Source organism: Oxyura jamaicensis, assembly GCF_011077185.1.
Source record: "Oxyura jamaicensis isolate SHBP4307 breed ruddy duck chromosome Z unlocalized genomic scaffold, BPBGC_Ojam_1.0 oxyZ_random_OJ71741, whole genome shotgun sequence".
NCBI classification, from domain to species: Eukaryota; Metazoa; Chordata; class Aves; order Anseriformes; family Anatidae; genus Oxyura; species Oxyura jamaicensis.
In genome coordinates this window covers 68,707-83,782 of record NW_023305592.1, presented here as the reverse complement: position 1 = coordinate 83,782, position 15,076 = coordinate 68,707, and the positions used below count along the sequence as shown (strand labels likewise).

The 15,076-nt window shown below is 44.5% G+C and overlaps 1 protein-coding gene across 2 annotated transcripts in view; it reads right to left on the bottom strand.

The window, feature by feature from the left end:
* Positions 1-3,984: 3,984 nt before the first annotated feature.
* The window catches only part of LOC118158710 (SET-binding protein-like), a 73,111-nt gene continuing 62,019 nt past the window's right edge, over positions 3,985-15,076 (bottom strand). For both annotated transcript variants that reach the window (XM_035313391.1, XM_035313392.1), the window contains one exon: positions 3,985-4,217. In XM_035313391.1, coding sequence (XP_035169282.1) covers positions 4,206-4,217 — 12 coding nt within the window. In that variant the 3' untranslated portion in view covers positions 3,985-4,205. The remainder of the gene's footprint in view (positions 4,218-15,076) is intronic.

Sequence of the window (15,076 nt, the reverse complement as noted above, 5' to 3'; positions counted from 1 at the left end):
GTCTTTTCTCCCCCTTCCTCTTTGAGGAGGGGAGGAGTGAGAGAGCGATTGTGGTGGAGCTTGGCTGCCCACTCGAGTAAAACCATCACACCGGCACACCCAGTGCTGTTTGCTTGCCTCCATTCGCTTAATAAATTACAAACTTTAATTAGAATCCTATTTTGGACTTTGTCATTTATCACGATGCTGTCATTGGATCCAGCATATCAGGATACGATTCCAAGAATCCCCCACAAAAAGGAAACACAGGTCTTGATTTAGGGAAATGCTTTCCAGCTTGAGCCCATCTCTGAAACTTCTGTGTCTAATTAGGCATCCTTGATATATAATTGCAGGTCAGCCAGCACTATAAGAGGGGCTGGGTTGCTTTCAGCTACAGCAGCAGCCCCTTGCTTCTGGGGAAGTTCACCTAAGGGCTGAGCATCCACCTCTGGAGGTGCCCCCAGGCAAGGACAATTCTGGGGAAAGCGGGAATTTGGGGACAGTGTGCCGAGTTACTGACTTTCCAAGTCAGTTGGCCAGTGCCTGTGATCACCCATCTCTGGTTTTAGCTAACAGAGTGATACACAGCCCCTGGTGCCTACCAGAGGGCATTCAGCTTAGAAAACACTAATGTGTCAAAACATCTGTAGCCTGACTATGTGAATGGCAATATACATTTTTAAATTGAATAATATGCAGTGTTTACCATAATTAGACAGCACATTAACATGATTAAACCAGCACCGAGGATCAGAGTGGCACGGCACCCAACTTGAGCCTGGAGCCCTGGCTGTCGGGAGCCGCGTGTCACACCTGGCCACAGAGCTCCTGTCTCCCTGCCCTTTTGCAGCATGAGTTTGAAGCTGTCATTGCAGGGGGTAAAATTTTCCTTGACAAACAAACAAATCCATTAACATATTAAAAGGTTTTGCACGGATGTGGGGAAAATATTAAGCACGCCAACACAAGAGCTTGGTTAGGAGGATCATATTTATTCTGAGATAACAAAATGCCTGAGTTGTGCGCCGGAAGAGCAGGCAGTGGGCTTTTACCTATCCTGAAAGGCAGGAATGGTATTGATTTCCAATAGCAGTTAAAATAACAGAAATAGGAATCAGCAGAAATCTCTGCCATTTATAGCTGATAGCCTGTTGATCTCTAACTTTAGCATCCACTGAAAGGCCGCAATTACATTGCTCTGTGTGATCGCTTTGTGCACATCCTCCCCATACTCCAAATCACATCCCGCGCTCCTGCTCAGCTCTGGGAGCTTTGCCATCAAATTCCGTCAGAATCCATCAGGCCAGAACTTCACCCTTGCTTCATTCAGCAAGCAGAAATCCTGGCACCAGGCTTTCTCTAGAGAAAGTCAAATGTGGGAAGTGGAAATGATGGCAAACGGACACAAAGGCTGTGTACCCACAGCCCACACATCTCCAAGTGGGAACGCAATACTGAAGAGAGCTTTGGTGGAGAGGGTCGCTGTGGTTATTTAATTCCAAGCACTGAATTAATGCGAGCATCAACAGCTTTAAAAAGACAGCACCTGGGCACATAGGAAAGAAAAAAACATACTAAAACATTAAGTAGAAGTGGACCATGATACACAATCTCTTCCTTTTCATGCTTTCACTCACAATATTTGGTTTCTCCCTGTGCATCAGACAAGCACCCTTGCTTTTATTCATGAAGGAATTCAGCAACAAGTGTCCTGGTTTCAGTTAGGATAGAGTTAATTTTCCTCCTAGTAGCTGGTAGGGTGCTGTGTTTTGGATTAGGATGAGAAGACTGCTGATAACATGCTGATGTTTTAATTGTTGCAGAGCAATGCTTACACTAAGCCAAGGACTTTTCAGCTCCTCGTGCTGTCCTGCCGGTGGGCAGGCTAGGGGTGCAGCAGGAGCTGGGAGGGGACAGACCCAGGACAGCTGACCCAAACTGGCCAAAGGGGTATTCCATAGGGATAGGCTGGGCGTCGGTCAGCGGGTGGTGAGCAACTGCATTGTGCATCACTTGTTTCGTACACAATATTATTAGTATTACTATTACCATTATTATTATTATTGTTGTTCTTATTATTTCCCTGTCTTTATAAACTGTCTTTATTTCAACTCACAGGCTTCAGTTTTTCTCGTTTGTGTCCCCCATCCCAGAGAGGGAGGGGGGAAGGTGAGCGAAGAGCTGTATGGTGTTTAGCTGCCGACCAGGTTAAACCACAACAGTCCTTTTTGGCGCCCGTGGGGCCAAAAGGGTTGAGATAACAATAAATCTGACCAGAGTGTGTTAAAATAAAATTGGTATAAGTATTAGAGCTGCTTAATAGTTGCTAGTCACAATGTTGATTGCTTTAATCTCAAGTCTGCTGTGCCTGTTTTCCAAATTGAGATTTATAGCACGTTACTTTCTGTATGTGCTCCCTGTCGTGCTGTTTATCCTTTCCGGGCCCTGGTTTAAGATCATTATGGTACCGTGCGGTGTAACAATAGCTTATGATGTGATGAAATTTCTTGTCATGACCCTAACCTGGTTGTAAAGGTACGCCATGTAGATGCTCATGTGCCCAAGAATCAGGCTACTGAAGAACATCAAAAGAACCAGCAGGTGGATCAGGCTGCTAAGATTGAAGTGGCTCAGGTGGACCTGGACTGGCAACATAAGGGTGAATTATTTATAGCCCGTGACACCTCGGGCCATCAAGGTAGAGATGCAACATACAGATGGGCTCGTGATCGAGGGGTGGACCTGACCATGGACACTATAGCACAGGTTATTCATGATTGTGAAACATGTGCTGCAATCTAGCAAGCCAAACAGTCAAAGCCTCTTTGGTATGGAGGACGATGGCTGAAATATAAATATGGAGAGGCCTGGCAGATTGATTACATCACACTCCCTCAAACCTGCCATGTACTTACAATGGTGGAAGCAACCACCGGATGGCTGGAAACATATCCTGTGCCCCATGCCACTGCCTGAAACACTATCCTGGGCCTTGAAAAGCAAGTGCTATGGCGACATGCCCCCCCAGAAAGAATTGAGTCAGACAATGGGACTCATTTCCGAAACAACCTTATAGACACTTGGGCCAGAGAACATGGTATTGAGTGGGTGTATCACATCCCCTATCACGCACCAGCCTCCGGTAAGGTTGAGCGATACAATGGACTGTTAAAGACTACACTGAAAGCAATGGGTGCTGGGACATTCAGAAATTGGGATGCACATTTGGCAAAGGCCACCTGGTTAGTCAATACTAGGGGATCTGCCAACCGAGCTGGACCTGCCCAATCAAACCTGCTACGTACAGTAGAAGGGGATAAAGTTCCTGTAGTGCATGTAAGAAACATGCTGGGAAAGACAGTCTGGGCTACTCCTGCCTCAGGAAAAGGCAAACCCATTTGTGGGATTGCTTTTGCTCAGGGACCTGGATGCACTTGGTGGGTAAGGCAAAAGAATGGGGAGGTCTGGTGTGTACCTCAAGGGAATTTAATACTGGGTGAGAATAGTCTATGAGTTGAGTTGTATTATGTTAATTATTATATAGTACTGTGTGTCATCACTACCATGATTGCTATATACCATAGATGAAAATGGTGATTAATTAGAATGTATTGGAAAGAGTGTAACCTGAGCATGACATAAATGGTATGGAATAAGGGGTGGAAATATGTCCTGGTTTCAGTTAGGACAGAGTTAATTTTCCTTCATGTAGCTGGTAGGGTACTGTGTTTTGGATTAGGATGAGAAGAGTGCTGTGAGTCAGCGGGTGGTGAGCAATTGCATTGTGCATCACTTGTTTCATACACATTATTATTATTATTAGTATTAGTATTATTGTTATTATTATTTCCCTGTCTTAATAAACTGTCTTTATCTCAACTCACAGGCTTCACTTTCCCATTTCTCTCCCCCATCCCAGAGAGGGAGGTGGGAGGGTGAGCAAATGGCTGTGTGGTGTTTAGCTGCCGGCCAGCTTAAACCACAACAAAGAGCTATTCCAAAACAGAGCAGCTGCAGAACATTAAGGGTGCTCTAACCATTAAGGGGCATCTGGAACATCTCAATATTAGTACTGCATCAGGCCACAGGCCACAGATATTTCCATAGAGTGGGCACACTTCAGCTCACTCCATCTCTAGATATGTCCCAGAAGGATGTCCATTGCTGAGGACTGGGAAAGCCCTGCTGAACTGCAAAGGTTTTGCAGTTTCAGTGAATGATTTTCAGTACATAATCTGCAAAGCAACCCACAAGAAAACAGTAAGAACATATTTTTTACTAATGCTTTTCTTATTACACAGCCACCTAAAGGCACTGAAATGTCCTTTTGAGCAAGGTGCAATAAAGATTTGCAGAGCATCTTACAGCGCGCACTTTGAAAGGCATGGGGAAGGGCTGAGATGCAGCATGTAAGTAGGATGAACACCATTATAGCTGTAAATCTTACATTATTCCCTGATGTCTTGGTCTCATTCAACTTAGTTTAACACTGGGGTTATCTGAGAAAGGGATCAGTGGGAAGAGAAGACAAAGAGAAGATGAAGCAAAGGAGAACAGTCAGAACTGAACCACAAGAGCATCTTGGTGACATCAGCATCACTTAGGGGCCCCTGTTCAAGCCCTTTCCTGTCTCCTTTTCTTACAGAATGGGTTTTAGCTAGCTCTTTGCTCTGTTTTTCTTTCCAAATGGGTACATGGCCTGGGGCCAGGGGAGCTGGGGTGAAAGGATACAGGAGAGGAAAAGAGAAAGAGTTTGTGTGTGGTGCTGGGAATAGTGGAGGGTGTAACTAGGAGCTTTATACCCAATCATCACTGTGGTGAAGGGTGTTGATGCAAGTTAAGAAGTATCTGTTAGATAATCTTGTCCAAGGGTTAGGTTTGGGAAGAGGAAGAAAAGAGCAGGATATTCAGTAGTGTCCTGCTCCCACAGCCAGGCGACACAGGGAGCTCTGTTGCTTCCTTCTGTAGTAGCAATGCCGAGCACTTGTGAAAATGTCACTCCACGGGTACAGAAAAAAAACCTTGGAAGGCTAGAAAAAAATCCTCAGTGATTTTTTTCTGCCTTAAACCTTCTCTGGCAATTCCTAAAAACCCAAATGTAATCCTTTCACTGAAATTCAAGGGAATACGGGAGCTGAGCTCTGCTGGTCTCTTTTGAAGCCCTTTGATAATAGGATGTTAAGAGCAACATTAGAGAGATGGGGAAAGAAATACAGATCACAGGATAAGCACAACTTCTGCAAGGAAAGGACTCTGTAATACGTTCTCATGTCTCAGGACACCTGGCAAAAGTAAGCAAAAATCACTCTGTATCTAGTAACAAATTCAAACTTTTCACTTTGTTTCCTCCAATTTCATGTATAACTTGTGTTTTCCCTGCTTCCAGGAGGAAGAAAAGGTCCAATCCAGAGGTTATCGGTGTCCTCTCACAAAATACGGGGCTGAGGCATGTGAGGGTTGGTCCTGATGGGGCTCGGGTTTGCAAGAGCCAAATGATTTCAGCAGGAGGTGAAGATGTTCAATACCCTATGTCAGATACCTGTTGGTGCTTTCAAGCCTCAGAGGACTTGCTGATGGGTCACAGTGCTGAAAGGTCCCCCCAGCACAGCATGGAGGGGCACGGGGTTCGCTCTCCCCAGCAGCCTGACTACAGGATCCCAGCAGGGCTTCCCACAGCCTGCCTTCAGATCCTGAAAGAGGAGGAAAGCTGCATTTTGCCTCTGAACCGAACAGCTCAAACTCCACATTTGGTGGTTCAAAGCATGCCTCGCCACAACTGACTGAGCAGATCTGAAAACTCCCAGGTCAAGCTGCGAAGCGGCTTTACTTGGAGGCTCAGCTGGAGGTCCAAGCTGGCAGCAGGGTGGCGGGTGGCATAGTGCCTTGCATGGACAAGCTCCCAGTCCTGCTCCGTGGCGCTGAAATAACACTGAGAGTAACACCACTGGAGGAGCACCACATCTCCCTGCTCTTATAAAAGCCATCAGAGAGAGGTGAGATGTCCCCAACAGGACCAGTCGGGGCACTGGGACTTGGGACCATCAATTCCCGCTGTCGGTGCTGCATCAGTTTCCAAGAGACGGTGTCCCTCTCGATCCTGTCCTCCCTGAGGCATGGTGCAACACCATTGCTTAATGATTGGCTCAGGTCTGTACTGCATTTGCATCCCAGTTTGATTTGAGACACACTAGGATATATATTTCATATTTGTCCCCCAGGGCCCTGAAGTATAGATCATTTTTAGAATGGCTAAGAGTTGTGACCTGTCTCCTGGACTATAAATCTAAGAGGACAATGTACTCATTCTGCATTACTCTTCATACTCTGAAACAAAAATGATTGTCCAAAGACTGAAGGGGAAGGGAATGCGCACTTTTTCTCTGTAAGCAATGAGAAGCGGGTTTCAAAAATACCTAATCTGTAATGCTCAAAGCATCATGAAAAACACCAAATGGAATAACACGGACAGTCCTTTCCTACACAGCCATGGTTTGTTTGGTTATGTGCTCAGTGAATGTGGAAGGATGAGAAGTAAGAGAGAAAGCAAAGGTAAAATATTCTAAATCTATTACAGATGACAAAGAAGAAATCACAGAGAACTAGTACAGGGACTAGTACCCTGCCTTGTGATGCTGGAGGACTCATTATGACCTCAAAATCTTTAAATGGACATTTTTCATTAAAAAAATAGTTTCCTCTTAACCACTGCACATATGACTAGATGACGTTACCTAGCTTGTGTTCTGGAGAAAGGTAGCATTGAAAAAGGAAGAAGGTCTGCCTTAATGGTTTGTGCATCTATAAATCATTTGGGACACCGCACAGGTCCCAGTTCTGCACATTTGCTAAAGACTAGACTGAAATCCACAGGAGCACACAGCTACAAGGGGATATACACTCTCTCCCAAAGAATCACAAATATGGTGCTTTTGGACTATCAAGTCTGCTTCACTTCAAAACTGTCACTTCCAGTGATACAAGAGCCTTGGGCTTTCCTTCCCAGGGAGGAAAATAAAAGGCTGTCTGAACTTCTGGGCACCTTGGGCATTGTCTTCGGCATCCTTGCAGCTTGCCAAGTCTTCAGAGTTCCTTAACTGAAGAGTTCCTGCACTGAGATGCACTGTAACCCTGCTACGCTTCTCGGCAGAGCCTGTCAGGATGAGTACATCCCTTTCAACACTAGTGCTCTCCTGGCTTAAAAATAGCAGTCAAGGCTGGGAAGAGGAAGGAAAAAAAAAGAAAAGATTCAAATCCAATTACCTTGGAAGGCTTCATCCTCTTTCAGAACAATAGCAAGAACAGGCTCCATTCTGTGCGGGGCTCTCACAAAATGCCTGTCCAGCCCTGGAGAACTGAGAAAAAGTCTCAGAGGTGACTGCTCCTTCTCCATGAAAGTGAGAAGGGGGACGGACCCTCCTGTTGAGGACACAGACAACAAGGCACACTTGGACCATCTCTTTTTGGTCCAGGCTGGAAAGGGACCTCTGAAGAACGCTGCTGGAAATGCAAATTTTGTCTTCAAAAGCGTGGCTCTGGTGGGGAGAGCAGCAATACACACTGGTACTTTGGGTAGCAGCTGTGCTTTGGTCCCCTCTTTTTCACCATGACCTCTGCAGATGGCTCCTGTGCAGATCTCTCTAGGTGTCCACGCTCCTGATTTTTCTCCTTTGTTTGTATGCAACTTGGAGGGAGAGCAGCTAAAACGCATCCTTCTCTTGTCTCAAACTTTAAACTGCATGTAAGAAACTTTAAAGGACTGAGGGAGAGAAGAGGTCAATGGAGGAAGACCAGCAGCAAAATACCTGAAGTACTGATATGCTTCCCAGCAATCAGCCCCTTGCTGGGTATAAATCAGCACAACACCACTGAGATGGGGGCAGCTACGTTGACAGGCACCGACAGAAGACCTGTGTCCAGACCAGCCCCACGTCTCCCATGGGCTGGATCCAAAGCCCATGGAGGCTGGTGGCAGGATTTCTGCTAGCGGAGATGCTTGCAAGGGGACAGAAGGGCAAAAGAGCATGAGAGAGCTCCCTGACATAAAAGGAGCAAAAGCAGAGTCCATCATCTGTCTGTCGAGCAGCACATTCTGTCCTGGCTGTCAGATGCAGCCCTGTGTACATTGCTGTCCAATCTATATTTAGTCCCTGATATAACTAAAGTCAGTAGTATCCCGTTAGGGCAGCTGGTACCAACTCCTGAACAGGCTTTCCTATGTGAGCTCCACCTACGCATGTCAAAAATGTGGACATATAAAGCTACAAAACCTCCACGTGTTTATATACAAAGAAAAACAGTTTTGAATAGAAAATATATGGCTGTTAGCATAGCTGAATGGTCTGCTATATAACACTGCAGCATTTTTAAAGGAGACGTTGATTCTTCTTGTCCAGGGGTGAGTTTAAAGGCCTTAAGCTTCACTGCAAGGAAATACTGGCCTTTCTATTTTTAGGGTATGTTTCTGCATTGGAGCATTCCTTATCTCTGTTGCTGGTGGCGGTCAGTGGAGGGTTTTGTAGAGTTTTATGGGAAGAAAGACGTGCGTAGAAAAAAGAAGAATCACATTGCAAATATGACACTTAAGCCTGTAAGAAGTATACATCTTGTGTTTTATATTGCTTAATGACTTTCACAATGCACCATTCCTATTACATTGATTGCTTTTCCAAAGTAAAAATCCAAAATAGCAAAAATACTTTAAAGCTAACAAACAGAGTCTTTTACTAAAAATAGGCTTCAAGAAATGTTCAGGTTTACACCTGGAGTTAGCATTGCCTATGTTCAGTCCCTTGACCTCTACTGCATGTGCTAGAAGGGCACAGAGAGCTTCTATTAGCATTTCTGGATAAATACAAACATTTCTTCCAATGGTAAGGTGCATTCAGAAACACAAAACGATGACTCAGAAGTCTGTACACATTGCCATTTAGACCGGTGATTAATGCCAAGCCAACCAGCCTACTACCAATCGATAGCTATTTAATGGTTTTAAAGGATGCTTCTTAATTTCTAAATATAAAAATTAAAATCAAACACTATAAAGGATGCAAATTAGCCAGGCTTTGGTGTATTCAGAGAGCTCAGGGGTTTAATTGCAAAGTTTCCTTAACCATGTGGTGCTGAACATGAACAGCAGGATGTATGAAGTGACAGCCATGTGTACCCCCTGCAGCCATGTATGACACCGCAGTGCTGGGGCACAGCAGGTCACGCTTGGTTTTGAACACCATCAATGAGCTGCAGAAACAGTCTCATCTCTACAGGCCCAAAGCTCACCTGGGGCAGTGGCTGGTGAAACAGCACCCTGTGGAAGCCAGGCTGAAATCAAGCACTACCTGAACATCACAGGTCACACTGAAAGCCCCAGAATTCATCTCCCAAAGGTGCTGGTTGCTCTTCACAAAGAGATGGAGACAAAACACTCGCAAGCATTGCTCTTTGAGACTTGTACCTGGGTAAAGAGGCACCAGAGGGGCTTGCCTTTCCCTCTACCCCCGTGACCCCAAGGATCACAGATATGATGGAGAAAATCCATCTCCAGTGATGATACCTGCCTGTGCTTCTCCATACCAGAGCAGTTTCCTGCCTTCCCAGGAACAGCACAGAAGTTATCACTTCACACTGCTGTTTCCTCAAGAGCCATGCCACCAGCCATCTGATCCATGGACAAGTCTCCTGGGGATGCAGAATAACTCCACATGACCCACCCGAGGGCTCAGAGGATGGGGTGATGCTGGAAACCCTTGGCATGAAACTGCAAAGTGCAGATTATCTCAGCTAGATCACCTCAGAAAACCAAGTCAATTCAAACTTCTCAAAATGATTCTTTAGAAATTCATTAGCATGGAGAAAACCCCTTGTGATGCAGATACTCTCTGGGGAAAGAGATCAGCCTTAAAACAGAGAAAACCTGTATTTTTTTCTGGCAAACTTTTTTTTTTTTTTTTTTCCAAAAAGGATGTTTGGAGATGTGGAAATTCTGGGAAATATATCTCACTGTGTAATGGCACTGACCAAAATTTGACAAAGGAAAAGGAGTATCTTTTTTAATCCTTTTAGAAGTCCACAATTTTCAGGTTTAAAAATTCAGTGGCAAAGCAGGTGCTTATGGTGATGGTTGCAGTAAAAGAACAATACAACAGAAGAGAAACTCTATTTTCTTTATTCAGGTAAGAGCCTCATTAAAAATCAATAGGCCTAATTTATCCCTGATAACATTCTATTGAAGTCTGTACGTTTATCCTAGGGATTAATTTAGCCTAATAGGTCTTCATGCACAAACAACACAGGCAAGGTTTGCTTCTTGGAAGTTACAGCATAGCAAATGCTACTACAGGGCTTGATCCTAGCACTTGCAAAGACAGAGTGGGATGAAGCATCTGATAGACTCAAAGCCCTTGAATTATCTCCAAACAGAGCTTTTGGTGGATAAATGTTTTATGGCCAATCATATGCCACTATGAAATAACTTTTTTATTGATGCTGTGTCCTGGTTTCAGTTAGGACAGTTATTTTTCCTCCTAGTAGCTGGTAGGGTGCTGTGTTTTGGATTAGGATGAGAAGAGTGCTGATAACATGCTGATGTTTTAATTGCTGGAGAGCAATGCTTACACTATGCCAAGGACTTTTCAGCTTCTCGCTCTGTCCTGCCAGCGGGCAGGCTGGGGGTGCAGCAAAAGCTGGGAGGGGACAAACCCAGGACAGCTGACCCAAACTGGCCAAAGGGGTATTCCATACCATCTGATGTCATGCTAAACAATATATAGGGGTGGCTAGCCGGGCTGGGGGGGGCGGCTGCTCAGGGTTGGGCTGGGCATCGGTCAGCGGGTGGTGAGCAATTGCATTGTGCATCACTTGTTTGTACATATTATTATTATTATCATTATTATTTTCTATCTTAATAAACTGTCTTTATCTCAACTCACAGGCTTCACTTTCCCATTTCTCTCCCCCATCCCAGAGAGGGAGGGGGGAGGGTGAGCGAACGGCTGTGTGGTGTTTAGCTGCCAGCCGGGTTAAACCACAACATGCTGCTAATCATAAAATGAAAGAATGGATCAATTTATATATTTTAGAAGAAAAAAAGAGACATGAGATATTCCATCCCATGTGGACCCTGGCAAAAGTGAGTCATCCTGACCTGTGGTCACCCTTGCAAGGGGATAGTTTTCTCCACTCCCAGGAAATGAACAACATTCACCTTGAAAGACTCTGCTCTTGGAAAAAAAACAATACATTGTGAAGAAGACTATCTGAGTGCTAAAGAGCCTGGTCTCACTGCGAATATGTGACAGTGAATTAGTGACCCTCAGGTGTCAGCATACAGGCCAGCGAATTAAATTAAGCTCTTTGCTTCTGTTCTAATGTAACAGAACTAATGCAGTCATGGCTCAGCACTGCAGCTTCTTAAATGTGGGCACTGCTGCCACAGGGAAGGGAACCTGGTTTCCATCCCCCGGGGACACCGGCTGGAGTCAGTGAGCCACCCCAAGCAAGTGACATAATGTCTGAAGACCCGGGCAGGAAGAGGACTAGGCAGTAGAGGCAGTTCCAGTTCCAGTCTCAATGCCATTAGGGCGGAAATCAAGCCCAGTGGCTTTTAAACACAGTCGGAGGAAGCATCATGCTAGGAGTCAAAAAAAATCCCCAACAACACCAACAAGATCCCAACTGGGCAGCAGTAACCCTTTCGCTTTCACTTCCCCAGGCAGCAAAAGGCAGTGCTCAGGGGTCTGGAGAAGGCATGGGAAAACAAAAAACAAAACAAAACAAAACAAAACCAAAACCAAAACAAAACAAACAAAAAAAAAACTTCTGTAGACTGAGGTTGCCTCGAGGACAAAAAAAAAAGGAGCACTTGGCTTTGGAAAATCAAGACAAGCCCTAGAGAACTGCTGCACCATGGAAACATTTGTCTTAAAGGGAAGAAAAAAACCAGAGTGTTTCTGAAGACATGGTGTTCCCATACATTTTGTACTTCTCTGACTGTATCTTTCACTTCCCTGTACCCACCCTTCCCATCACCCTGGCTGCACAGTAGCAAACGGGGTAAATATTAACCATGATAGGAAATGATTAATGTATTTGCAATTGCAATCAGATTGCATAATGCAAACAGCTGGAGAGTAAGGAAAAGTACTGGCTGCTGTGACTATGTTATAGTGGGGAGAAGCTGAAGGCAGAAAGTAAATTAGAAGGCTGGTTGGTCTGCAACGGAACTGAAAGGGATCCCACAATACGCCCGGCACCTCTTTGTAGAGCGGGGCATAAATACTTATGCAAAACTCCATGCTTGATTTGCATGAACAGTTAAGATGGCACATATAAAATCCTTTTTTGCCCATTCAAACAAAAGGGTAGAAGTGCTATCAGCAACCGCTCACGCAAAGCCAGGCTGTATCTGCAGCCGCTTGAAGAGAAGTAGAAGCGGGGCTTCCAGGGCTCCATCCACATTCATCACCGATGTCTCCAGTGGGTTAACAAATAAATAAACACTCTGTTATTTATTTGTTAACCCACTGTGTGCTGGTTTCCAGACCTAGCCACTAAAAACCAGGTGTGAAAAAAGGCTGAAAAAAGAGAGTTTGCAGGTCCAACCCCTTGAGGGGGGCTGGGCAAGGGCTGGGACCGATGCTGAAGGCAATCGGAGAAGCATGGAAACCCATCTGCATTAAGGTGTTTCCAGCCGGCGCTGTAAAAGGAATCGGCTCTACCTGGCCTTTCTTGCTGCCTCTGGGAACACGAGCACACCGGTAGCTCAGCCCCTGACTTCTTTTACATTCAGACATAGATGACATTGAGTGGCGTATCTCTAACAGCTCTTGCTTTTCTAGTTAAGCATTAATGTTTAACGAGATCAGCCTGCAGTTGCTTGTTAGTGTGCAGTGCTCCAGCTAATTAATACATCACCAGGAGAGCTGGCCTGCAAAAAAAGAGCAAGCAAATGCATTCCAGAGGCATTTCTCAGCCTTCAGAAGAAAATAAAAATAAGAAAATATGGGCAAAAGGTTCTTCAGAGTGGGGAAAAAAAAAAAAAAAGAGTCGAGTCGCCTGACTGTTTGTGCAGAAATGCTCAGCTGACTTTCCATGAAGAAGCTGTCTCTCACTACGCAAACATCCTCCTGATAAAAGATGGTGACGGAGAGGCAGCTCGAGTGGCACAAAAGCACAGCGGTCCTACAGTCACACGTCTTCCAAGCACGAAGAAACAACCCAACCGCCTTCTCCCCCGTCCCAGCTGCCTCCTCTTGCCAGCTCTCCTCCTGCTACAGAGGTCACCAGCAGATCAGGGAAACCTCAAATTTCCCCGCGATTTTTCAATTTATTGTTCCTACACTCCCACTGCCTGTGTCAAGTGATATTTTGCCAGCCTTGCTGCTGCAGATAAACTCTTTAAAACACAACTCTAGTCTTTTCTAGCATTTCAGAAGCCAGCAAGCAACCTGAAAGACCTTTCTGTTTTCCATCAGTTCAAACATCAGCATGATTTTTAAACCAATTAAGTAGTTTTGGAGCCACTGAATGAAAACATTTTAAAAATCCAATGTCTTTACTACTGCACATAGCATTGTAGAGCTTAGTATTCATTTCTTACAGCTATTTTAGAACATAAAAATGAAAAATATAATTGTCTCATTTTATGGGAAAAAGCAGTCACAGGGTGTAACCCCCCTATTTGTACGTAATGCAAAAGAGTAGGTGGGACCATCAGAATCAGCATAAAAGTTTTTTTAGTTTCATTTTCGACCTCCAGTCTTGGGAGTGCTGTCAGGAGGCAGAGGAATGGGCCAGTAAACCTCACACAGAATTGCAAAGAGGATCCATATTTTACAAAGAAAGTGTTCTGGAGCTGCCAACATGAAAGTGTGAGTTCCTTGGTGGTGAATCACACCCACTTTAAGATTAAATATGAAACCTATACGTGAGCCACTATCAGCACAGTTATCATTGGAATTGCTAATACTGCTAAAGTCAAAACATTTGAAGACTGTGGGCCCAGCTCCTTAAAAACACTGAATTAGCTTCAACATGGTACAAAAGAGATCCTATGTATGTGTCTTTTGAGCTTCAAGTTTACAATTTCAGTCCCATCACTCACTGATGCTGATGCAGACACTTAAAGGAAAAAAAAAAAAAGGAATAAAAAATAAAACACAGCACACTTCACATCATATCACTCTTAAAAATCAGAAGAGCTGGCTATGTCGGTCCCAAAGCAAAACTCAGCTCATGCAAATCAGCCGTCCTTCCACTCCTGGATCCAGCTAAGTGGATAACATAGGTAGGAGGTAAAGGTTCAAATGTTGATCCTCGAGCAAACTGAAATGAATCGGCAAAGTTCGGCACCTTGGCATGGCAAGACTGAAAGCTTTTCATTGCTGCATACTGAGTCTGTGGAGACTAAATGAAAACTGTTCTCCACCACCTTTTTCATTACTGGGTAAATGACAGCTGATGCAGAAGGACAGTTTGCTACTGTTGCCTGAGATGAAGCGAAGAAGGGAAGTGAGAGGGGAAGAAAAGTGCATTGTACAATAGGGAACAGCTGAGAATGATGCTTTAGAGGTAAATGGGACTCTCCAGTATGAGATGTGATCTTTCTTTAAGCTATGCTGTGAGTATCCTTGTCATAACAGCAAATACAATATTGGGAGAAGGAAATTCTAACTGGAGAGAAGGCACTCATTAAAAAATTCAAGACCAACTTTGCTATTTAAGAGAATGATCTAAATTAATTTGTCTTTAGTCTTACATCTTACAGTCACACTCATGTAGACATGTAAACATATCCAGATGTAGATGCAAACTTTATTTTCAATAGTTTTACAGCCTGAATTATTGGAATAACTATAATCTGTCACCGGGATTGCATGTCTCCTGGCACCAGTTTCTGACATCAAAAAGTTACACCACCCCCGTTTTCAGATGAGAGAACTGAGTGAGAGACAAGCTCCAGGGTGACCTGGCAAGGCAGGAGATTAAGAAAGCTCCCACGTGATTTTCAGTGGGCCAGGAAAGACTTGATGTAAGCAGGGAACAATCTGTCTAATAATCTTGGACAGATGAGGTAAAATGAAAATGAGCATGAAATAAA